Source organism: Lygodium microphyllum, chromosome 1, assembly GCF_053477565.2.
Source record: "Lygodium microphyllum isolate KBCC chromosome 1, Lygodium_microphyllum_v1.1.10, whole genome shotgun sequence".
NCBI lineage: Eukaryota > Viridiplantae > Streptophyta > Polypodiopsida > Schizaeales > Lygodiaceae > Lygodium > Lygodium microphyllum.
The window spans coordinates 75,822,803-75,849,713 of record NC_141135.1 but is presented as its reverse complement, the minus strand read 5'-3'; the positions used below and the strand labels follow the sequence as shown (position 1 = coordinate 75,849,713).

Here is a 26,911-nt window from a genome sequence, read left to right as displayed (position 1 = left end):
GCCTTTGCAAGGCTTTTAGTGAGAACATTTGCAGGGTTATCTTAGGTTTTAACCTTGGTCAGTGTGACAAGGCCATCATCCAAGACCTGTCAAATGAAATGATACCGAATATCTATGTGTTTGGTAAATGCATGAAACATGGCATTTTTAGCCAGATATACTACACTTTGGCTATCACAACCAAGCACTGGAATACGTAAAGAAAGACCAAAATCCTTGATCAAACGATTAAGCCAAATAGCTTCTTTAGAAGATTCTGTGACTGAAATATATTCAGCCTCTGAAGTACTCAGTGCTACAATTTTCTACAATCTTGAACACCAAGAAATAGCTCCACCAACCAAAGTAAAGACATACCCATTGGTAGACTTGCTAGTGTCAAGATCTCCTGCCATGTCCAAATCACAAAATCCCTGCAGTTGTAATGTATCCTTTCCATAGCATATACACTTGTATTGTGTATCTTTTAAGTATCTAAAGATACATTTCACTGCTTCCCAATGTGGTTTACCAGGGTTAAACATGAATTTACTAACTCCTCCCACTGCATGAGCAATGTCTAGACGAGTTGCAACCATGGCATACATCAAAGAATCACAAGCTGATGCATAAGGTATGCCTTTCATTGCAGTAGCAACTGAATCATCTTTTGGACAATCAACTTTGCTAAGCTTTGTATATGGTAGTAAAGGCACACCAAGAGGCTTAGCATCAGCCATATTAAATCTATCAAGTACTTTGTTGATGTACTTGTCTTGTGAGAGAAACAACAAGTGCTGTCCTCTATCTCTTTTAATGCGCATGCCCAAAATGTGTTCAGTTGCTCCCAAATCTTTCATTGAGAAGGCTGAACTCAGTTGTCTTTTAAGAATATATAAAGTACTCTTATGCTTTCCTGCAACTAGCATGTCATCCACATATAAAACCAACACAATAAGGCTTCTATCATCAGCCTTCTTAGTATATAAGCAATGATCTGCATGGCTGAGTTTGAATCCATGGTTGAGCATAAAAGTATTAAACTTTTATTGTCTAGGGACCTGTTTCAGCCCAAATAAGCTACGTTTCAGCTTACAAACTAAATGCTCTTTCCCTGGAATAGCAAAACCTTCGGGTTGTTTCATATACAACTTTTTATCTAGGTCACCATGAAGAAAAGCAGTCTTCACATCCATCTGGTCCAACTCTAAATCCAAGGACGCAGTGAGAGCAAGCAAAGCACGGAGCATAGTCATCTTTACCATTGGTGGAAAAACCTCCTACAAGTCTATGCCTTCCTTCTATGTATAGGCCCTTAGCAACCAAACATGCGTTGTATTTGGGTTTCCCATCAATACATTTCACCTTATAAACCCATTTATTAGGAATAGCTTTCCTATCCTTGGGGCAAAGGTACAAGCTCCCATATGTTATTCACATACAGAGACTTCATCTCTTCTTGCATAGCAAGCTTCCACTTTCTCTTATTTTCACATGACTGTGCCTCTTTAAATGTCAAAGGCTTACCTTCATCAGTCAATAAAATGCAATCTAAAGATGGCTGAAACCTCTGTGGTTGCCTTCTAACACGTGTAGACCTTCTTACCCAATGATTTGTGTTGATAGGTCACTTGGTGGCTAGTTTTCAGGATTTTCTTGTTGCTGTAACCTATTTTCAACATGTTCTTGTTGCTCTCCTATTCCATCATGTGTATCAATTTGCTGTCCAATATCTTCTAGCTATAGCACAATAGGTTGCTGATCATTTTCAGCATCAAAAGGGATAGAATCTTCAGCTAATGGTTGCTGAATGGCTGGCTATTCATGCTGAAATTTGACATTTTTCTTATCAAGGTCACCATGTGTAGCATTTTTCAGCAACTTTGTGAAAGGTGAGAAGGATCGAGCAAGAGAGCACGAAGGTGAGAGATATGGCGGATGGAGCAAGAGCAAGAAAGAGAGACTCCAAAGGTGGGAACTCCAACAGTCACAATGTGTGACCAGCCTTCCTTTTATTCAAATGTCATTGAAAGAATAAAGAATGAAGTGACAGTGATGGGCGTCTGCCACCTGCAGTGTGTAGGTGCAGGTACTGTCAGTGTAGTAATACACCTGTCGCTAGGTGGAGGCACCTTTACCCCCAACAACCTCCTATTTAAAGGCGAATTTGCCTTGGTGAGGAGTGAGAAGAAAAAAGGATAGTACAACATGTACATAGATACAAGAGGATGAGGAAAGACGCCATCTCATCCAACGCCCATTAACTTCCTAAGGAAGGCAAAGTGCTCTGTAGAAAGGCTTTCCATGAGGAAGACTGCAAGATTCTGGTCAGTTGAGATTTTGACAAGATCAACATACTTGTTTTCAACGACCCCATGAATGAAGTGATACCTCACCTTAATGCGTTTTGTCTTCTCATGGAAGACCAGATTCTTGGATAACTAGATAGTACTCATAGAATGCGAATGCAGTGTAGGGATAGCAACTACAATACCAAGGTCAACAACCAAACGATCCAACCAAATGGCCTCCTTGCAAGCCTCAGTGGCTACAACATACTCAGCCTCTGTAGTAGAAAGGGCAGTGCATTTCTGCACCTGGATATCCATGAAACAACACCTCCAGCAAAAGGAACACATAGCCAGAGGTGGACTTCCTACTATCTGCATGTCTTTTTTTTTGCAAATAAGTGTAGCTAATTATATTACTTCAGAAAAAAAAACCCTAAATACAAAGAAGTGCTCATGCTCAACAGACCAAGCTGGAGCTGGTGAAAGTCACAGATACATCATATATACAAGCCTCTCAAGGCGGTCTGGGGGAGGTAGGGGCAAGAAGCCATGGAGAGGGGGTGTATCACCATCCGGGGCTGCCTGCCTGCATCACGAAGAACAGGTCCTGGCCACCCCAATTGCGCATGAAATGACCTTGGAGCTCTTGACGAGCCCTAGACTCATTCTGCACCTGATCCCATCAGCCTCGAAGGGAGTGGATGATGGAGGTCCAGAGCTCTGCTAAGGTCGCATGTATTGAAAGTATCTCTCCGCCGAAAGCCACCTGACACCGTGCCTTCCAGATATTCCAACTAGTAAGACTCCCTATGATTTCCCATACCTCAGAGCGGTCTGTTGTGGGCTCCAGTACCTGGCGGATGGGTAGAGCCTCTACACCCATCATTGCGCACAACTCTGCCTCGATAATGAATATCGTATCCTGCATCCCGGCCTCATACAAAAGGTGACGGCCCTAGCTGACCGTCTGTCAGCAGAAAGCACCCCAAGAGATACATCCAAGGCTGGGTGCTATGTGGCGAAGGATGCGGCATACTCCTCTCCACACGAGCTGTGCTGCCTCATACGACCAAAGGCAGTGCTTTGGGTTTTCCATAGATTGCTGTGTGCAATACTTATAAACTCCCTCCTTCTGCATCTGGGCACGCCAGCTTCCCACCACCAAGCCTCCATGTGCCACTAGCCATAAAAAATACGATACCCTCCTCGGCCTCCAGTTGTCCCATAGGTGGCGCCAGAAGGTTCGTCGGAACGGCTCCGTGATGCTGTGCTCCGCCCAGTGTCTGCTACGTGACGACACCCAATTCATATCGTCCTGTATCAGTATGTGTCTGCTAATCCTGGCGGTGTACTCCAAGAACCTCGGTGGCTTCTTGGTGACTACAGTGACCAGCCAAAGCCACTCTCCTGGATCCCACTTCAGCTCATCAAGTGGCCTTCCTTCCTAGATCTAGAGACCAAAGGATCCAGCCGCCATGTCTTCCCCTAAAGGCCAACCACCCGGATCCTCTTCCATGAAAGAACAGCTATCCCCTCATCCTGCTGTCCTTTGTCAAGAGCCAGACGTCCCCCCTCTTGCACTGTGAAAAAGGTCCCAGGTGGAGCGCCACCCACTCTCCTTGCCACCTGTAGGGGGATGCCTGCTGGTGAAAACCTAGTGGCCCATACCTCCCTGGACTCTATCGGCTCTTGGATCGGGGGAGCAAGCCACTCCTGAGGTATCGCTGCGTCTATCTCCCTTCTCCTCAGCTCCACTCCTCGCTGGCAGCCTGATACTTGCTACAGCACCTCCTCGTCCACCATCCTGTACACCTCCCGCTATGTCCTGATGGTACGAGTCGGGACAGCCTCCCAACCAGCCCACTGGATGTGGGGGCGCTCGCCAATTTGTGCCCCTTCCCGGTCCCTGACCTAGGGGTTCCAAATCACTGGCTGACGGTCTATCTCCTCCTAGCAGCCTGGGGGGCTCTAGATTAGGGCCTTACGGAGGCCCTGCCACACATGGAGCAAGCTGTGTAGGAAGGGTGATCTGGGCTGATGTGAAGATCCATTTCGGGGACAGCCTCCACTCATCGCCAAGCCTCGGTCTACAATCTTGAAGACCCTCCTGCAATAGGACCTTCTAGGTCTGCCCTCTCGGTGTGAGGCCGCGGACAACTAGCTTGCCTAGGAGGGCCATACTCTGATACTTTGGGTCTATGATCCCAAGCCCTCCCTCTGACCGATGTCGTATAATGGTCGCCCATGCCACCTTGGCCCTGGAATCCTTGGAACCGTCTGACCCGGACCAAAGGAAATTCCGCACTAGGCGGTGAAGCTGCATTACGCAGGAGGAGGAGAAGCACCAACACGAGGCGATGTACCAGGCCGTCACTAGGAGGACCTAGTTAACTACCAGGGCTCGGCCGGCTAGTGAGAGGCGAGCTGTGCTCCAGTAGGTCAGCTTTCTCCGAATAGAATCGAGGAAGGGAAGAAACTGCTGGGCGGGAGTGATGTCGAGTCCCGCTTGGAACCCTAGGTACCGGACAGTCTGTCCTCTGCTCACCATCTAAATCCTAGGTGGACATCCCACTCCTCCCTACTAGAGTTCGGGTCTGTGCGGAAACCAACCAACTTTTGCCAATTGATTTTTACTCCCGTTGCAGAACAGAACACCTCAAGAGCCAACCTCACTCTCTCCAGCATCAACTCATCGTCCTCTATGTAGAGCATTGTATCATCTGCATACTCTGAGTTTAACAACTCAGTCTCCTCTCTTACTCGAAGTTGGAGGCCACGTAATCCGCTCATACGTGACCTGAGGAAGTGAGACATCACCTCTGCAAAGAGAAGGAACAGGTACGGGGCTAGGGGGCAGCTCTGTCGGATTGATCTCTCCAGCCGAAACTCCTCCGCTCGCCTCCCTCCTATGAGAACCCTACTGGTGGCCGACCTGTAAAGTACGGAGACCCCGGAAAACCAAGCCTAGGGGAAACCCAACCTCACCATGGTGCCCTCTAGGGAATCCCAGTCCACCCTGTCATAGGCTTTCTCAAAATCCAATAGTATGACCAGTCTTTGCCCACTGTACTGGGCCCACTCTGTCGCCTGAAAGAAGGTAAATACATTGTCCAGGATGCTCCTATCCTAGACAAAGCTTGTCTGTGTATCATGGATGATGTCTCGAAGCAAGGGGCGTAGTCGCCTACCAATCATCTTTGCCAGTGCCTTATAGGCCACTGACAATAAGGTGATCGGTCTCCACTGGGAAAGCTCCAACCGGTCTCTCCCTTTGGGGAGAAGACTGATAAGGCCTGCCGATAGACTCCCTGGTATCTGTCTTGAAGTGAAAATCTCCTGGAAGGCCATCAATAGGGGGTCCTTCACCACTTCCTAGAAGGTAGTGAAAAAAGCCTTAAAGAGACCATCCTCTCCCCGGTATTTCTGCCCGTCCTATATATGGAAAGCCTTCTCTAGTTCCTTCTCTATGAAGGGGGACTAGGAGGGAGTTTCCCATCTTCTCTGTGACGAGGGACATGATGTTATCCCAGACCTGCTATCTACATCGCTGCCCTCTAGTTGAGGTTGTCTCCTGCTGAAAGAGGCGACTATAGTAGTCGGTGGCAATCTCCATCACCTCGTCTGGACTAGGATGGGTCCTCCCATACTGGTCTCAGAGGCTGCGTATCTGCTCTCCCGAGGTGCGAGGCTGGTGCACCAGGAAAAACTCCCTGCACATCGTGTCCCCCTTCCGTGCTTAGAAAGTTGCTGAGGTACAGAAAGAGAACTTAGAGCGCCTATCTTCTAAGCTAACAATGGCTGCTCGCCTACGCACTTCCTGTGCATGGAGAGTGGGATCCCCTGGTGCCTCTTGTATCTCCATCTCTTGCATAGCCAGAGCCAGTGTATCCCACGACTCCTGTATCCTGACTGCCATAACACATGCATATATCAACAGTGCTCTTTAGGTACCTCATGATACCCTTCATGACATCCCAATGTCTCTTGCCAGGTGTAGCCATATAATGTGCCATAATACCAACTGTAAAAGCAATATTTGGACGGGTGGCTATCATGGCATACATAAGATTGCCCACTGCGGATGTATAGGGAATCTTAGCCATCTTGGCTCTCTGCTCATCTGTTTGCAGACAATCGGCTTGTGATATCCTTATATGAGAAGGCAATGGACAACCAATAGGCTTTACATCTTGCATACGGAAGCACTCAAGGACTTTATGAATATACTCTCTCTGTGATAGATAGAGTAGTCCTTCATGCCTATCATGCGTAATGCGTATACCAAGAATATGAGAGGCCTGCTCTAGATGTTTCATCTCAAAACTCTTCTTGAGTTGAGCCTTAAGAGCATCTAGCTCATCATGAGCTTTCCTTGCCAAAAGCATGTCATCCACATAGAGTACTAAAATCAATAAAGATCCATCACGGGCTTTCTTCATGTACAAGCACGGATCCATAGCACTACGGGTGTAGCCCTGTGATTGCATAAATACATCGAAATTATGATACCATTCCCTAAGTGTCTGCTTTAAGCCATAAAGACTTTTCCTCAATCTGTACACTAGGTGTTCCCTGCCAGGCTCTCCAAAGTCCTTAAGCTACTCAATGTCAATCTCATCATGTAAGTCTCCATGTAAGAATGCCGTCTTGACATCCATCTGATACAAGTTCAAGTCAAGCTATGCAACCAAAGCCAAAACCAAGCACAGGGTGGTCATCTTAACCATAGGAGAGAAAACCTCATCAAAGTCAACACCATGTTCCTATTTAAAACCCTTTGCTACCAATCTGGCCTTGTATGCTGGCTTGGGGTGTCCAGGGGTACTTTTCAACTTGTACATTCACTTGCATAAAAGAGACTTCTTGCCACTAGGCAAGGAAACCAAATCCCAAGTATGATTCTTATGTAATGAGTTTATTTTAGACTGCATAGCCCTCTTCCATGAGTGGTTGTCACTCGTGCGCATAACCTCATCATAGGTGAGAGGCTCTTCTGCATCTGTAACCAAGACATAGTGCATAGAAGACTCAAAGCGGTTAGAAGGGTGTCTATCTCTAGTAGAACACATCATTGTAGGCTGTGCTGTCTATCCAACATTATGTCTAACATCCTGGCCATGAGTACCAACTGTTGCTAGAAGCTATCCAGCTGGTTGTACGGGAGCAGGTAGCTTCTTCTGAAAGATAATCTTGTGTGTCTCCACTACCTTCTTAGGCTACCTATGTATTTTGTCCTCATGGAACACAACATCATGGCTGCGCATGACTTTCCGTGTCTGCGGATCCTCGAGACGATACTCCATCTCCGTAGCCAAGAAATATGCATTTCACACTTTTAGGATGTAGCTTATTGTGCTTGTTCTTGGACAAATGGAAAAATGCCTCATATCCAAAGATACGCAAATGAGTATAAGAGGGAGGCATTCGTATCCATACCTCCTCTGCAACCTGGAAGTCAATGCCATAGCAAGGCGATCTATTAATGATACGCACTGCAGTCGTAACTGCCTCAACCCAGAAATGTTGTAGTAAACTTACATGGCTAAGTATACTGCGTACCCTCTCCTGAATAGTCCTATTCATGCGCTCAGCCATACCATTCTGGGGAGGGGTGTAAGGGGCGATCAACTGATATTTAATACCCCACTCATTACAAAATTGCTCAAAAGCACGTGAGACATACTCACCCCCATTATTTGTCCTTAGGCATTTCAACCTCTGCCCAGATTGGTTCTTGGCTAAAGCAAGCCAATGTTGAAATACTGCCAAGACATCAAACTTATGCTTTAAGGGATAAACCCAAACCTTACGTAAAAAAAGTTATCAATAAATGTAACGAAGTACTTCGCATCCCCTAGTGACTGATAGGGCATGGGTCCATAAACATCAGAATGCACAAGAGCCAATGGCTCACCCATGTGTGACATACCAAACTTCTTATGCGAGTTTCTAGTTTGCCTGCCATACAAACAGTGATCACATGACACAAAGTCAAAAGAGTCAAAAGGCGAGATATATTGTAAAACACGAAGCATTTTCATTCCTTTAAGAGACATATGCCCCAAACGATTATGTCAAAGAGATACATGCGGGATAGAACTCACTTCCAAAACATGATGAATAGTAAAACCAGATACAACCAAGGGGTAGAGGTTGCCAGACTTGGCACCTCTTACAAGTACAAGCCCACTAGGAGTAATTTTTCATGTAGACTTTCCAAAAGATACATGATATCTTGCATTATCAAGCTGTCCAACCAACTGACATAAGATTGCGGGTCAATGTAAGTACATGGCGTAAATCATGCATAAGAAAAGTGCTACCAAAGGAAAACTGCAGCACAACATCACCTATACCCACAATATAGAGAGACTTGTCATCACCAGATACATAGAACCAAAAATAGTGCGGTATGTATGAAACCAGTCTCTGCAGGCCCCAGGGTGTCACATGAAAGGATGCACCTGAATCCAAAAGCCAACATTAGGCATACATAGAGTGAGTGTCAGTCATTTGTGAGGCATCACATGAAGAAGCTGCAAGAATATAATCTCCATCAGAGTCCTTAGGCTATATAACATTAATTTCCTCAATCTTAACATTGGACTTTGCAAGTACAATACTATGATCAGAGGACTTCTCCTATACTTTCTCTTTCCCCTTTTCCTTGCACCATTCATTGCACAGTTTATGACATTGTGGCCTAATGTGGCCCTTTTTCCCACAATGATGGCATGTAACATTTGCATTCTTGCCATGGGATCTGTTGCGTGATTTCCCACGAGACTTGGAGCGGGATCTCTAAGAATCCCGTCCACAGTCACTGCCACTTTTCATTTCCATTATTCCTGCCTCTAACTGTCAATGCATAAGAGACACGTGAGGCATCCAAATTCTTTCTATTTATCTCTTCTTGAAGAAGAGCACTCTCAACATTAGATAGCTTAAGTGTAGTAGCAGAGGCACACAAAGCAGTACGAAAGATATCCCAAGAGTCATTAAGAGTGCCAAGCAAGAACAAGGGAGTCACATCCTCCTTAAAATCAATGCCCTGTGAAACCAAATGTTTCAGGATAGCATGGAACTGGCTCAAATGAGCAGACATAGTCACATTCTCCTTCATGCGGAGATCCATAAGCTGTTTTAACCAGTACATCTGGAAAGTAGGACTTTTCTTGTCATACAAGTTCTTAATTTTCTTCCAAAGATCTTGTGCACTTTGTGATTCCTCAACTACATTGTAGTGTACTCGTTTTGTGAGAGACAATATGATAGTGGACTTGCACAATTCATCAAGCTCAAGCCATTGATCATTAGGCATCGTTGCTACGAGCTGTTGCCCACTCAATCTCAGTGGTGTAACCTGCGATTTCTGCACCAACACTTGCCATATTTGGTTTTTCCAATAGCCATAGTTCGTACCGTCCAACTTAGTGATGTTGAATATAGCATTATCATTGAAAGAATTAGCCATAATGCAAGCTGGAAACAGTGCAGACAGTCAAAACAGCTTGTTGTATACTGCTGTAAACAGCCCAAAACCACGAGCAAACCAAGACAAAATGGTGAAGTACAAGTGATCAATGATGCTTCCCACCAAGTACTATCAATAGTACATCAAAATGACATGATTCAGCCCAATAAATACATAATAGTCTGCATAAAACAGTTTGCTGTAATAAATTATAGCAATGAGTAAATGAGAGCAAACAGTGAGCTAATAGAGATCCAATGACAACAGTGACTCCCAAGTCCAATCCTGCATTAAGCGGGCATAACAAAGACACTATGACAGCCAATGAACATAAGCCAAACACCCAAATGTGTCAAGAGAGTCTGTCAGTACAACCGATACATCCCTTGAGTAATAAGCAAGATGTACACACCACTAGCAAGACTTGACAAGGTCGGTGTATACTCAATGAAGACGGATCAAATTAGCTCATAAGCATCCAAGAGTAGACATGGAAGTATCTACCAAGCAAATATCATAGTCAAGGACGTGTAAGAGATCCCAGTCTCAAATCTCAAGTAATAGCTCAAATGCATAACCCTCAAGCTCTTGGATTTAAGAGATCCCAGTCTCAAATTCCAAGTAATAGCTCAAATGCATAACCCGCAAGCTTTGGGTAAATCCAAGACCATAAGCATAAAGCTCCCACTGGCACAAAAGTTGATGGAAAATGAGCAACCAAGCTCAAAGATAGCATGTAAATGCATAAGATATCTCATAGCCAAGACCGTACATCATGAGAGCACCAAGAGCATGTAAATGGTCGAGCATCTAATAGCATCCAAGTACATCATGTACAAACCCAAGTCAATCTCTGACAAGCCAAGAAACATCCAAAAGAGGTTCCAAAGTATCCAAGTACAAGCCCAATTGAAGCTCCAAGTGGCAAAGAAGCTCAAACAATGTAGGTAGCATGCATCACTGACATATGCTTCAAAGCATGCACCAACGAGATATGGATAGACCATAGGTATAGCCTTTGTCACAAAGCATGCTGGTGTAAACCAATGTCAAGTAAGTGCCAACCAATATGGAGCTCAAACGAGGTTCAAAATACATTCCGGAGCCATCCAAGACATTGCCAACCTCCATTTGCATCCAAATAGTCATAATAAGCATCCAGGAAGCACTCGAGACCAATAGGCATAAAATAACCTGAGTTAAATAGCTTCAGCCCTGCTCTATTACAGTAGTAAATTCATTGTCAAACTGAGCATAAACAGGGCCAAAATCAGCATCAAATCAATGACATATCATAACGTAGAGCATCCATCAAATCCTCCACGTGAACAAAAAAGAACAAGGATGATTTTCAAAAGCTTTATGGTGATCAAGACAAGATTGGCAATATCTTGAAAGACTAAACAGCACCCACTTCATTGCTTCTTGTGGTAAGGAGGGCTATCTCTGCAAGGGGTGTTCGAAGAATGTTACCAAAAAGGGCAAGAAGAGTGGCAGCTCATATTCCAACTTTGACTCTGATTCATCAAGGGCTACTCCAGCTCAGGTGACTCACAAAGTAGTCTTCCAGTGATGCTACACACCCTTGCATACTCCTAACTAGAAGGGGCTAGTGCAACGATGAAGAGAGGGCACGCTAATGCCGGTCATTCTTGTGGATTTGTTGTGTGTCATCAAAAGCACATGTTTTTACGACTCTAAACCTTGGACTTGTGTATCTACTGCCAAGTTTATGATGGGACATGTGACATGATGTGTTCATGCAGTCTCATATGAGGGGATCCGAAGGGCATGCACATGCTTTAGTGGAGGAATCTCCCAGCAATCTTGATGTCATAACAAGCTATCCATAGAGCTTGTGTGGTTAAAAGAAGTGCAAGGTGGTTAGCTCGACTATTTTGCTTTCAAAGAGGGATGATGGCATTGGGATTTCTTCTTCAATGCATTTATTATCAAGGTGCATCCATTGGAGTGCATGCAGCTGGACGATCCATGGCATAGTAACATGGGACAACCATTTCTAGCTTCCTGTTCCAATCCCATGCCATTCTTGTACCGTCCCAATTCCATCCCCATGTTAAAGCCCCCTCTCATGGTAACAAGAAATGGCAATTCTTGTCCTCATCCCCATTCCCATTCCCATTCCCCTCCCCAAAACCCATCCCATATTACTATAATCCATGGTGCATCCTAGGTATTCTTTTTCTTTGTTCTTTATTTATTTACATGTGCTTTGAGAGAGGACGTTAGAAGTGGTTATATCATAGGTTAACAAGAGTCCATGCCCTTATTTATGAGTGACTCCTTTATTTTTTTTTACTGATAGTCGGCCAACCTATTTTGTGGGAGGACATCTTTATTTTTGTTTATAAAAGGAGGGAGTGTAGCCATAGTGATTCATTCATTCATGTACTTGCAAATCCTTGGCATGTGTCAAGCTGCTATGTACACGACATTCAGAACATTGGATGGAACTCCTATTATTTCAAGAGCTTCAATGCCCTTGTACTCAAAGCATCTCTCACATGGTCAACTCACACTCCGATCTCACAACCATCTACTCTCCCCTCACTATCCAAAGCAAGAAAGAAAGCAAACAACCAAGAGTTCGTAGTAGACTCACCTTCTTGCCTTCAACACATTGTAGTCGAAATGCCTTTGAAGACTTGACAAAGGCCTCATGATATAATCGTGGCTCCTTGATCCAATCTACTACTCCGTCGCAAACTAATCCACCCCTCCAGTGCTCCAACAAAGAGAAGAAACATAGAGAACAAGGAGATATGGTGGTCTCAACCTCAACTCCATCTCTCACCCTCCAAGATACGGGAGAAGAAGGGGAAGGGGAGAAGAATGCAAGGCAAGAGAAAAGCTTCACTCTCAACATGATGCACAATAAGATAGGTTGGAGGCAAGAAGAAAGGAAGCTCTCAAATTTTCATACACAAGAATGAGAACTTCTATTCACTTTTTAGCTTTCATATATGGGTTTGGGATTTAGAGTTCCCTCTATAGGTTGGTCGCCCTTCCCACTTTTAGGCTTTTGACTAGTCCCTTTAAATACATGCATATATCTTATGTTAGGGAAATCCCATCAAAAGTGACTAGAAGATTAGTGCCACAACCTCTCATGGCTATGGGCCTTTCTATCTACTCCAAGTGCTTTATCCACCTTGCTTCCATTGTTGAGCTGATGGCAACGAGAAAAAAGGTGCATGTGACTTAGGGAGACAAGTCTAACCATAAGCAAGTTGAGCTCTCTAAATATGTCATGTCCTTGATAGGCCATGAGTAATGCGGAGGAATTGAGGGCTGGGGGGTTAGGGATGGAGCCAGGGCCATCATGTGTTCCTAACTTAAGGATCCCTAGGTGCAATGCAATGTCTGTGGATGCATATTTCTTTTTCTTTTTCTTCTCTTTTCTTGAATAAATATATAAGTGCCATACAACGAGGCTTCCATCCTTACAACATGAATGGGAGACGTTAGAATTAGAATGTTGATCTTGGTGGTGATTTCAGTTCTTTGCAATGTTCATGCATTGATGCAAATTAAGTGAATAATGAGCCAAGCCAGTTGAAGTGCAAGCCTCAATACGAGAGCAAATGTTGTTGTTGAAGAACGTTAGCTACTAGCGATGATTGGAGTTCTTGGATTAGTTCACATGTCCTTTTGAGGAAGTAGAGGGCTCTTGAGTTGGGGTCTCAATTTTGATGGTCTTTGGTATACCTTAAGGTTAGTTTAGGCTTCTACATGCCCTTGTAATCTTGGGCTCTTCTAAGGAATTGTTTGCTTGTTACTTCTTGACATCTTCTTTGGGCTCAAGCTTTGCTTGTCACTTGTTTTGTCTTGCATTCACTTAATAAAACTTGGGAGTACATGCAGTTGACTCTCACCTAAAAAGTCAAAATGGTAATTTCAGATTTTTACCGCTTACCGACACCATAACACCTCATCTATTCCTTGCTCCCCTCTACACAATAAATGTGCAATGCTTCCGAGTGTTGCAAGGATAGGATTCTTGTAGTGTGCATGGATTTTCTTTTTTGAGAGTTATCTACATGGAACGATTGCAACGAATTGTTTATTTATGTACAAATGGATAGCTATAGTACAATGTTGCTCGTCTTAGTAATAAGCCATTGTAGAATCAGATGATATTAGAGTGCAACACAGGCATCGAGAAATTGTGGCATCATGAGTTAGTAATGTTAGACATTTGACCCATTCTACTACCAACATTTTTCTACCAACATGCAACTCTTCCTCTGTATGAAGTTTATCCAAAAGGAGGTGTTGGATCGGTTCTGTTAGTTCGACACCTCACACAATTGCAAGCACCCAAAGGGAAGCGAGATTGACATGTGTTGTGTCTCAATTGGAGGTTGTAATGGGTCTTCTTTGCTCCACACTGCTCATTTTCTAACACCCAATTTTTGCAATGAAAGCACAAATGGAGTACCATTCCATTTTGAATGGTACTCCTCACACCATTGCAAGCACCCAAAGGGAAATGAGACTTACATGTGTTGGATGGCAACTAAAGGTTGTAATGGCTCTTCTTTCCTCCATAGTGCTCATATTCTAACAGCCAATTTTTGCAATAGAAGCGCGGATGGAGTACCATTCCAATTCAAATGCACTTTGTCCTCCATTTTGTGTTTATGCTCTTCTACCTTATCAAAACTCTTATGACAAAGCTTGGTATGGAAGGATGGGATAAACCAAAGATGCTCAGCTATGTGGTTAGAGATGATCCATAAACATTCATTTATGATCATTGGGTATTCTATGCAAATGTGTTCATGCTACATTTCCCTTGTTATTGCCAACTAGGAATGCTAGGAATGACTCAACCTCATCCTTTTGTGCAAGTTTCTCACTCTACCGTAGAAATTCCAGCCATCAACCACCTACCATCTGCTGTCCAATCATCACCAACTACAGTCCATTAGTATCCAGCCGTAGGCGTCCTGTTTTCAGCCCATTAGTATGCAGTCCTAGGTGGCCTGTTTTCAGCCAGTGCCCTACTATTTGGAGGTCTCCATCTGCTGCATCACCATAGCACCTAATTAGCCTGCGTTTTCAGCATCTAGTGCCAAGCGACAGGCTGCTGCCATCCCTCCCACCAAAGATTGCTGCAATACTTGTGTTTTTGTTGTCTAGTAGACCGTCTACATCAGCAAACACCTCTCCTGTTGTCACCTGACAATTCTCTACCTTTGCACTGATCTCGGTGTGATGGTTACTGCACTTGGGATTTGTCTTTGGTGGACGTCACTCTCCAATACTGCATTGCTCTGCCCTTGGACATTCTATACACTCTTATATTCATTTACAGCATTCATTCACTTCCGAGTATCTTCTCTTTGTGTTTGTCTCTGTGTTTGAGTTTTGAGTTTTTGCGTTTTGCATTTTGTGTTTGGGCTTTGAGTTTTGCTTGTCTCTGTTTGAGTCATTGTGTTTCAATCTTGGTTGTATATGCTATGTTTCCTCATTGCAAACCCTAGCATATCTTCACATGCACACCATTCCTTTTGTGGTTTTGTCTTCCAGGGAGATTTGCTCTTCTGCCAGCATAGAGGCTTCTCCTCTCGAGGTAGATTGTGTAGCATCTCTTTTGATGCTATCATGGCAATGACTTCTACCTTGCTCTTCGAGGTGCTCCATCCACCTCTTCATCTATCACCATGGTTCTCGGCACCACACAAAGACCGACATCAGACTCATCTTCCTCTTTCGGCCTCGACATCTAGGGTTGAGAGGGGTTTCTACCCTTAGTATTTTATAGGTTTTGCATTGCATGATCATCATCATATTTGTACAAGGATGCTTGGGTAAGTGAACAATTTCCTCACGAGGGAAACTGACTAAGTGGCACCTACTACACGTCCATTTTCATCATGTAGCATTACAATATGCATCTCATTGTGTAGAGCACACTTGGGCGGATTTTGAGCTCTCTCTACAAATGGTTCTTCACTACCTTGCCATACTTTATCACCCTTTACCTTGTCATCGGCACCCTTGAGTGGTTGGGCTAGTTGTTTTGTGATGTGTTGGATCGAACTATCCCTTTTTCATTATCCCCATGGAGCACAATTACTTGGCATGTTGTAAACCATCTCTATTTTGTCCATACACAAAAAAAAGGTTAAATGTGGTCAATCTGCCTTTGCATGTCCTGGTAGGCCATTGGGCAACTAATGAGCACCCTTTTTCTGATGCCTTGGCCTTTGGGGTAATCACTTGGACTCCCTTGTTAAGACAATCATTGTCTCCGTAGTCTTGGTAGCACATTAGGCAGTCAATATGCACCCTTTGTTTGATGCCATGGTTGCTTTAGGATGGGTCACCTTGGGGTAAAAATGGGCTTGAGTTTTTCTTTCAGCCCCTTTTTTATTCCAATTTTGGGCTTGAGAGGGGTGTTGAGCTAAAAAATCATATTGATTAGCTCTTTAAAATAGCCCCAAAACAGTAAATTACCAACTGTTTCATTAAACGAGAGTGGTTCTAGAGAGTTTTTACATCCCATATGCAAAACACTATTTTGAGAGGATCCTTTCACGTCTATAAATAGAGAAGCTTCCTACCATTCAATCTTATCCTTGCCTTGCAAGTTTCGGCCACCATCAACCCTCTTCCACTAGCTGTCTAGCCCCCAACGACTACTACTACATGGTCTACAATTGTCGCCTAGCCTCCCACTGCTGCCAATGATCAGCTTCCATCATCTACAACAGGTTGTTTTTTGTTTTCAGCACTTTTCTTCATCAAACTTTGCTCCAATTGGCGGTTATTGCACTTGGGATCCGACTCCAATGGGCAGTATGCATCATCAACACCTCCCTCAGTCCACTCCCACAAGAGCCACTGGTTGTTGGACAGCTTTGCCCTTCAGCATCTTGCACATTTTTTCCTTCATTTACAACATTTAATTCTTCACTTCAGAGTTCTCTCTCTTCTTTGTTTGTGTTTTGCATTTGGGGTTTGATTTTTGCACGTCACTGTTTGAGTCTTTGTGTTTCAATTGTGGTCGTACTTTCTATGTTTTGTGAGTGCAAATCCTAGCATATTTTCACAAAATCTCCCTACCATCTCCTTAGATCTTGTATCTTCAAATTGAGCAACACTGAGGGAACTTAGTGGTGGTTTAGTCTCTTGTGATGTCTTTTCCTTCAAGTCAATGACTATTTCAGGTCATAACTCTTGGTATTTGTATACTCAGGGATCTTCTTCCGATAGATGAGCCTTGGCTTTTGGAGACTTAAGTCCGTTGGCTTAGCAACACTACTAGTTCCCTACATAGTACCCTTAGGCTAGCTCTTAGGGAACCATGTTACTTTATGCTAGCTCTTTTCGTCGTTTGTGATTATATACTCTAGGCCTTCTCATGTGTTCTGTTGGGGCTTCCTAGCGTTTGATTTTGCTCGTTTAGCACCTTTAGGGCAAGTCATGTAGTAATCCTTGTCAATGAAGTGAGTAAAACTCACTTGAGCTTAGGTAAGCAAGTTGGCCAAATTAACCATCGCTCTTAGTGCTTGCTCAATCAGGCTAGAATCCGTTTGTTGGCCTGAATGGCAGCTCGTCTTGCAAGCCCCTAGTCTCCATGCACTCTCGATTGTGTTTAGAAATGATTTGAATTCAATCCATGGCCCTCAACTCATAGTTGAAGGGACCAATTTTAGTAGTTTTGTTCTTAAGACAAAAAATTATTGGATTCATTGAGCAACAAAATTTTTTCAGCTCCTGCCGTCGCGTCGCGTTGCTGCCCCGCCCCCGCCTACTACCCCATGGCATGTTGTTCCCCCGCCTAGCTTCCCCCCCCCCCCTTGTGGCGCGCCTACCCCCCCATGGAGCGTTGCTTCCTAGCACTGCCCCCCTCCCCCCAACCCCCGCGCTGCCCCCGCCTCACCCACCCCCATTAGCTCTCCCCTGCCTGATCCCCCCTGCATTGATCCCCCGCCTACTGTCCCTGCGCTAGTTCTCCCCCTGCCTTGATCCGCCGCCACCTCCGCCTTGATCCCCCGCTTCCTCTGCCCTAGTCCTCCACCTCTTCTGCCCTGCGGCCCCGGCCCCGTCTAACAGACCCACCACCCGCATTGTGCCTGTTGTGAGCCGCATTCAACGATGTCCAGCACGTCCCCCACCGTCAGAAACAACATTTCCCCCCTCCTCGCCATCACTCCCCCTCTCCTCCCCTCTAGTTGCTCCCTCCCTCTGCAGTAACTTCTCCCCCCCGGCAGCACAGCAGCGTGATTGGTAGGTTCTTAGCAGGGACGCGCAATGGAAACCTCTGGTCAGATGTCGGTGCATTCTGCAAGTGTCCCCCAGTCAAATACCTTGCTCATCGTCCTCTTTGAGAAGGAACAACTCTTAGCCATCCATGCCACAGAGCTTGATCTAAAAGAAACAACGATCTTTGGTCAAGTCATAGGACACTCCCCATCTAGGGCCCAACTCTGGGATTGGCTTCACTCCATGCTACACAATGGGTAAAGGGATCTTCATGGTTCGACTCACCTCTGCAGATGCAGCCCCTGAGCTAGTGGATAGCTCACCCTATGCTTCCACGAAGGGGGTCATTTACATGGTTCCCTGGTATAGTGGCTTCATAGTGGAGGCATTCGCGCTCCCTAGTAGGTTTCTTAGACATCCGGTCACCTTACTCTTCCTCGGACTGGCGGTAGAGTATTGCCAGTTAGTGAAGGACTTTGGATGGCTCTTCAGCATAGTTCTTCCCGCCTCCTTCGCCAATGCAGTGACAGCCGTAGGAGTCCCAAAGGTATGGGTGGCTGTGAAAGATACAAAGAATATACCAAAGTTTTTGGAGATTGAGGTAGACGGACACTCTTTAAAGCAGCAGGTTATTGTGACTGGGCAGCCAGGGCAATGCCTACGTTGCCATGACTTTGGGCATCAGGCCAGCAGATTGCACGCGCTTCGGAGCCAAGGCGGCTCCGCCGACAGGCCCACAAGTGGACGCTGACAGTTTCACACAAATCTAGAGATGATAGAGAGGGAGACGACAGGGGGGGTCGCAGTTAGCCCCTCAGACACAACCATGGCAACAAGGAGTAGGAGGGCAAGCGTCGGCCCCTAGGCAGAGCACCCCACAGTCCCCCCCCCCCCGCTTGCCCCACCTGGCAAGACCACAGGCATCCACATCCACCACCTATGGAGGTGTCACAGGCTATCTCACCCAAGATCCCATAGCCCCCACACCCACCCAACCCCCCCGACCCTAGCCCACAAACCCCCCTCTCCAGAGCCACCAGCCCCACTCCCCCACCCGCCTTGTACCTTGGACCACCCCACCATCCCTCGATCTTCCTCCTCCCTACCATCTCCCCCCGCCGATCAATCCCCTTGATCCCCACCTAGTACAGGTGGCCCACCCCCCCACCCATCCCTCCTCTTCCCATAGGAGGTGAGAAGCCCCATACGCCGACATCCTCCCCTTCCCACACAACCACCAGCTCATCTATCCCTACCACCCGTCACACTTTCCTGAGAGAGGCGTAGCTGCTACCACAGGAGTTCTTTCATGGTGGTTCGTGGTTCTATCAGAGAGTTGCGGAGCGCAGAGAGTTCCCACTACCTCTGGAGGTGGGGATCTTCCTGGTATGCAAGTCAAGGAGCAGCAAGGTCCATTTACTAGCACCATCGAATGGACCAAACTATACTTTCTTCCTTTAGATCTCTCACACAGGAGACTGGACGATGACACAGATAGAGGAGGAGGTGAAGAGTCACGTGGCAAACCACATCTTCTAGTGGAGGACTAGCACTCTTTGCCCAGTAGTGGCAAGGTTGCATGATGGACATTAACTAGTGAGCTGGTGCCGAGGTCCCTGATCTGAGCATTATCTTTCGAGTCCCTCTATAGTGGAGAGAACTGATGGATGTGATCGAGTGGCCCCTGGCACAGGTGGCCCATTTCTACCAGTGTACAGAGTCACGCCTCTCAGCTTGGCTAATAGATGCCCTGGTGGTATCACCTGGAGCATCTATCACCCCCATGGTCCGGTCCGAGGGCCATCATGGGGGAATGGATTTCACCGTCCAGGCCTGCAGCAAAGTGTATTCGCATGCCCCATAGCTCTTCTTCTTCATCGGCAGCTTCAGCACCGAACAGATGCATGTTTGGTCAATCACAGGTTTCCCTATGAGTGTACATCTTGCATCTTGGAATGTGAATAGCCTCCACTACAGTTGGGCACGTGGTTCCAGGAAGTTGATTGTTCCGTAGTAGTTGTAGCCTGCCCTCACCACCGGACAGATCGACATCTTACTTTTGCAGGAGTATAAGCTCACCCCTGTCCAGGCCCATTGGGTAGGGAAGGTACTCCCAGGCAGTTCACACACTTACTAGGAGTACGCCATCGGTGCCCACGGGAGGAGTGGAGCCGTATGCACCTCTTTGCCCGAGCCTCACCGACTGTGTACGTGACCATGGGACGATTGTGGTAGGGAGGGTTCTATGAATCAGATTGGATATTCGGGACTCGTGCCTTGGAGTCCTCAATGTCTATGCCCCTACTGAGGTTAGGGCACGTAGTAGGTTTTGGATGGAGATCGCAGCACGACTCCCAGAGGTAGACTCCTGGATTGTTAGAGGAGACTTCAACAACCTGTAGGCCTTAGAGGACCAGCAAGGCAGAGACAGAGGCAGAAACTACTAGGGTATGGCTGGGGAGGAGTAAGAGGCATGGGAGGTCTTCCTCCTTATAGTAGGAGCACGTGATGCTTGGAGAGACCAACTCTCCATCGGAGGGAGAGGTCGCTGGACTTCTCTTGGGGATACAGGCGGCTAGGTAGAGTTTTGCAGGAGTGGCTGGACAGGTTTTATGTGGGAGAGTGGGGATGCTCTCGCGGAGGCCAGGTAGGGCAGTTGACCAGCACCACTTTGTCTGATCACTGCCTAGTTTTGACACTTGATGCCCTAGCTTCAGCCTTGGACACACGATCCTGTGCGATCCTTGACTCAGTCTACAGGAGGGAGAAGGTGAAGAGAAAAATTGAGTAGCTTTGGACTAGGGAGTGGAACAGGAGGGACCGGATCACAGAGAAGGTTGCAAAGATCCTAGCCGAGTCGAGCAGGATCTGCCACAGCCCTATAGGTCAGGCAGTAGAGCTGGGAGGAGGAGAGAGCACTCCGGCAAGACCTAGCAGCCACATAGAGACTACTCTAGGAGGCACCAAGGGATCCCACGCACAGGTGTGCGCATGGGCAGCCCTCGTCGGCCTCGAGGACAGGCGCTCAAAGTTTTGCTTTCGCACCTCAACAGCATTTTGGGCGCAGAAGGGGGACACGATGTGCAGGGAGTTTTTCCAAGTGCATCAGTCTCATAGCTCAGGAGAGCAGATACGCAGCCTCCGGGATCAGTATGGAAGGATTCACTCTAGCCCAGATTGCCACGGACTACTATAGACACCTTTTCTGATAGGAGACAGTCTCAACCAGAGGACAATGCTGTAGAGACAACAGGTATGGGACCACATCCTGTCCCTCGTCACAAAGGAGACAGGACGCTCCCTCCTAGACCCCTTCACAGAGAAGGGATTAGAGGAGGCTTTCCATGCACAGGATGGCAGAAATGCCGGTCTTTCTAAGGCCTTCTTCACTACCTACTAGGAAGTGGTGGACGGATACCAAGGAGTCTATCGGTAGGTCTTATCAGTCTCCTCCCCAAAGGGGGAGACCGGTTGGAGCCATCCCAATGGAGACCAATCACCTTGTTGTCTATGGCCTATAAGGCACTGGCCAAGATGATCGGTAGGTGACTCCGCCCCGTGCTTCCAAACATCATTCATGACACACAGATAGGTTTTGTCGAGTATAGGAGCATCCTAGACAATGTCTTCACCTTCTTTGAGGCGACTGAGTAGGCCTAGCACAGTGGTCAGGGATTGGCCGTACTTCTCCTAGACTTCGAGTAAGCCTATGATAGGGTTGACTGGGACTTCTTAGAGGGCACCATGGTGAGGTTGGGCTTCCCCTAGGCATGGATCCGCGGGGTCTCTACACTTTACAGATCGGCTACCAATAGGGTTCTCATAGGTAGTAGGACGGGGGAGGAGTTTCGGCTGGAGAGATCGGTCCAGCAGGGGTGTCCTCTGGCCCCATATCTATTTCTACTCTTTGTAGAGGTGATGTCTTACTTCCTCAAGTCACGTGTGAGCAGGCTATGTGGCCTTCAACTTTCGGTGAGAGAGGAGACAAAGTTGTTAGATTCAGAGTATGTAGATGATACCACACTTTATATAGAGGACGATGAGCTGATGCTTGAGAGAGTGAGACTAGCTCTGGAGGTGTTTTGCATTGCAAGGGGAGCGAAAATCAACTAGCGAAAGTCGGTTAGTTTCCTTACAAACCCGAACTCTAGCACAGAGTGAGGCATCCACTTGGGATTCAGATGGGTGTGCGAAGGGCAGAGACGTCCGATACCTAGGGTTCCAGGTGGGACTCGACATCACTCCTGCCCAGCAGTTTCTTCCAGTCCTCAACTCTATCAGGTGGAAGCTGACCTACTAGAGTATTGCCTGCCTTTCCTTAGCGGGCCAAGCCCTGGTGGTCAACTAGGTCCTCCTAGCGATGGCTTGGTACATCGCCTCGTGTTGGTGCTTTTCCTCATCTTGTATAGTTCAGCTTCGCTGCCTAGTGTGGAATTTTCTCTGAGCTAGGTCAGACGGTTCCAGGAATTCTCACGCCGAGGTGACGTGGGTGACCATCATTCGGCATCGGTCTGAGGGAGGGCTTAGGATTATAGACCCAAATTTCCAAAGCCTGGCCCTTTTGGACAAGCTAGTAGTCCACAGGCTCACACTAGGAGGGCAGACCTGGAAGGTCCTACTACAAGAGGGTCTCCAAGAGTGCAGACCGAGGCTTGGTGGTGACTGGAGGCTGTCCTTGAGATGGATCTTCACAACGGCCCAGATCACGCCCCTAAATCTTTCTTCCTCCGCAGCCTACTTTGTGTGTGGCAAGGCCTCTGTAAGGCCCTAATTTTGAGCCCCCTAGGTTGCCAGAAGGAGATAGACTGTCAGTCGACGATCTGGAACCCCTAGGTCAAAGATCAAGACAAGATACAGATTGGCGAGTGCCTCCACATCCAGTGGGCTGGTTGGGAGGCCGGCCCTACCTCGTACCATCAGGACTTTGCAGGAGCTGTACAGGATGGTGGACCAAGAAATGTTGTAGCAGGCATCAGGTTGTTAGAGAGGAGTTGAGCTGAGGAGAAGGGAGATTGAAGTAGCAATACCTCAGGAGTGGTTAGACCCCCCGATACGAGAGTCAGTAGAGCTTAGCAAGGTATGGGCCGCTAGATTTTCACCAACAGGTATTCCCCTACAGGTGACAAGTAGAGTGGGCGGTGCCCCTTGTGGGACTTTCTTCACCGTGCAGGAAGGGGGGCGTTTGGTCCTTGACAGAGGGCAGTAGGATGAGGAGATTGTTGTTCTTCTGTGGAGGAGGATTCGTGTGGTTGGTCTTCAAGGAAAGACCTGGCGTGTGGACCCTTCTGTGTTTTGGAAGGAGTTCCGGGAGTGGCGCCTCTAGATATGGGAGAGTAGGCCACTTGATGAGCTGGAATGGGACCTTGGAGAGTGGCTATGGCTGGCTACTGCGGTTGCCAAGAAGCCACTGAGGTTCTTGGAGTACACAACTAGGATTGGTAGACATGTACTGATGCAAAAGGACATGGAGTGGGTGCCATCGCGTAGCAGATACTGAGCGGAACATAGCATCACGGGTGCCTTCCGTTGGACTTTCTGGCACCACCTATGGGACAGCTGGAGGCCGAGGAGGGTATCATATTTCTTATTGCTTTTGGCACATAGAGGTCTAGTGGTGGGGAGCTGGCTAGCCCAGATGCAGCAGGATGGAGAGGGTGTAAACGCTGCACACAGCAGCTTCCGGAAACTCCAAAGCACTGCCTTTGATCATGCGTGGCGGCACATCTCGTGTGGAGAGGAGCATGCCGCATTCTCCGCCGTCTAGCACCCAGCCTTGGATGTATCTCGTGGGGAGCTTTGTGTTGGCAGGCAATCAGCCAAGGCCGTCACCTTTTGTATGAGGCCAGGATGTAGGACACGATTTTCATCATTGAGGCTTGATCTTGCGTAGTGGTTGGCTTGGAGGCTTTATCAAGCCGCCAGATACTAAAGCCCACAACATACCGCTCTAAGGTATGGGAGATAATAGGGAGTCTTACTGGATGGCACATCTGGAAGGCGCACTACTGCCAGGAGGTATTTGGTGGGGAGAGCCTTTTAGTACAGGTGACTTCGGTAGAGCTCTAGACCTCCATCATCCACTCCCTCCGCGGCTGGTGGGACCAGGCGCATGGTGAGTCTCGAGCTCGTCAAGAGCTCTGTTTTCACTTCCTGCGCACTTGGGGCAGCCAGGACCTATTCTTCATGATGCAAGCAGGCAGCCCCAAATGACAATACACCCCCCCTCCATGGCTTCTTGTCCCCATCCCCCCCTAGACCGCCTTGAGAGGCTTGTATACATTATGTATTTGTGACTTTGCATAAGCTCCAGCTAGTCTGTTGAGCATGAGCACTCCGTTGTAATCAAAATTTTTGAGTAATATAATTAGCCACATTTTACTTGCAAAAAAAAAAACTCATAGTTGATTGTTTTTCCCTCAACATAGATGACTTGTGCATCCGTGCCTAGGTACTAGTGTACAATGTGATCCTAGTGTAAAGGAAACTGCTAGGGTTTGCACTGAGGACACAGAGTGTACGACCACGACAGAAACACAAAGAGACAGACACAGACATAGAGGGAAAAACTCAAACCCTAAATGCAAAACTCAAAAACTCAAACCCTAAATACAAAACTCAAAACTCAAACACAAAAACTCAAACACAAACGGAAGAAGGGAGAGAGAGAACACAACTCTGAAGTGAATGAATGCTGTAAATGAATGTAAGAGTGTACAGTGTACTCAAGGGTAGAGCAATGTCAGAGTGTGACGTCCACCAAAGACGGATCCCAAGTCTGTGACCACCAGTCGAAGTGTTGAATAGTGAATGACAGCAAGCTGGTCACCAAAACGCAGCAGTCTAGAGGCTGGAAACTGGTAAACGCAGTAGTGTACCACCAATCGAAGGCTGGAAATTGTGCACAGTCTGCTGTAAACAGCAGGCTGAAACAATGTCTGAGAGTGTCAGGGCCTGCAATGCTGAAAACGCAGGCTGGCTGACCCTCGAGATGATGGACAGCAGGCTGAACAACAGTCTGGGACAGTTTGGAGCAGTTGCTAGCAACTGAGAACTGTCGCCTACAGCAATGGACAGGCTGAAGATAATGTGGCTACAGTCGATGATGGCTAGACATCAAATGGAGGCGGACACCAACAGCAGTAGAGGGTGTGTGGGCTGGTGTAACTTGCAAACAAGGATAATGGCTGAATAGGGGCAGCCTGTCCATTTATAGATATGGAAGGGCGCCCCAAAAATTAGGGTTTCCACTAAACTCTCTCGAACTGCTCCCCGTTTTAGGGTTTCCACTGAACTCTCTCAAACCATTCCCCATTTTAGGGTTTTACTTTAAAAGAGCATTTTTAGTGTGTTTTGGGGCTGTTTAAGAGCCTAATCAGCAAAGTAATGCGCATATTTTAGCTCAACAGTTAGGTGATCTATGTCAAAAGATGACGTACTAGGGAGACACTAGGGTTTGTAGGGAGAAACATGGAGTGAACTTGGTAAACATTGAGAAGAGAGAAGAAACTCGAATGAATGGAATAATGAAGATCTGAATCGTGAAGTGAATGTGATACAAGGGAACAAGGGTGCCGTAGCACAAGAAAGATGATGAAGACAGCCATGAACCATAAACCACAATGTCCTCCTGAAGGGATGTGAGGGCAGTGAAGAGGCTAGAGAGAAGAGGTGACAGACTGAATAAATCAGCCGTGTTGAATGAGTGACAGAGGCAACCTATAAATAGGCAAGAGATTGTCTAGGGTCGTGCTCGGAGGGAGGGCGTTAGCTGTCTAGGGTGGCGCCACACTGTGGACGTCCAGTCCCTTTTTGAGGCTGTCCATTATGAAACCCTAAACGTAAAACACAGAATGCGAAACCCTAAAACGCAAAACGCAAACTGCATATCAAGGGTTTCTCAACACAGAGGTAGCCTATAAATAGGCAAGAGACTGTCTAGGTGGCGCTCGAAGGGAGGGCGTCAATTGTCTAGGGTGGCGCCATACTGTGGGTGCCCAGTTCCTTTTTGGGGCTGTCCACTATGCAACCCTAAACGCAAAACACAGAACGCAAACTGCATGTGAAGGGTTTCTCAACACCCCCTCTCAAGTCCAAAAAGGGAAAGAAAAGAAGAGTGAGGTGGAGATGGAATGCTACATACTGAAGAATGCTCATGCAACAGGTGCCACTTAGACACTGTCCCTCGTGGGGAAATTGTTCACTTGCCTAAACGCCTTAGTACAAAGATGATGAAAACATGCAATGCATAAGAGGAATGTCGGACTTTGTGTGGTACCGAGAACCATAAGGATATACCCGTACTCCATCTCAAGAGCCGGCTCCATGCTGACCAAGACCTGCAATAAAGAACAGTAGACAAAGTGAATTGGAGAACCTGAAACTCAACCTCGGGAGAGAAGCCACTAGCTTCGTGCATCCATGCAAGAAGGAATACGAAGGCCTTGTCACCAAGTCGTGGCTGAATCTCCAAGGCCCCGATCTAGGTAGATCCTCGAGATCCTGGCTATCAATAGGTGAGATGACCACTGGAAGGAAGCCACCCCATCCAAGGGTAGAAGAAGAAGAAGGTAAAAGGCCTCCGCCAAGGTGTGCGAAGGATTGAGCGGTGGGTAGGGATCCCCTTTGAAACTGGAGGAATAGGAGCCCCCTTTGAAGTCACAATAGATGAAGATGCCCCCTCGGAGGGCAAAGAAAGATCATCCCCCTTTGAATCCCCCTCTGAGGTAATTCAAAAACTCATGGATCATGGACTCCAAAATGTCTGAGGATGAAGGAAGTGTTGCCGGTCGTGCCAAAGAAGGTATTTGGGTTTGTGAAGAACTCCTAGAGATGGCCTCTCAAACTTGAGTAAGCAAGGGTGAAGGGTGAGACTCAGACTGATGAGTAGGCAACAATCGCTGCTTCTCAATGGATCAGACCGGGAAGCCGA

General features: G+C 46.9%; 1 protein-coding gene across 3 annotated transcripts in view; it reads right to left on the bottom strand.

The window, feature by feature from the left end:
* The window catches only part of LOC148041278 (acyl-acyl carrier protein thioesterase TE3, chloroplastic-like), a 96,777-nt gene that overhangs the window by 10,273 nt on the left and 59,593 nt on the right, over positions 1-26,911 (bottom strand). The window contains exon 5 of one of the 3 annotated variants that reach the window (XM_087678820.1): positions 8,362-8,734. The exons of the other annotated variants lie outside the window; for them this stretch is intronic. Coding sequence (XP_087534946.1) covers positions 8,717-8,734 — 18 coding nt within the window. The 3' untranslated portion in view covers positions 8,362-8,716. Of the gene's footprint in view, positions 1-8,361; positions 8,735-26,911 lie in introns of those variants that run through there. 3 annotated transcript variants of the gene reach the window in all.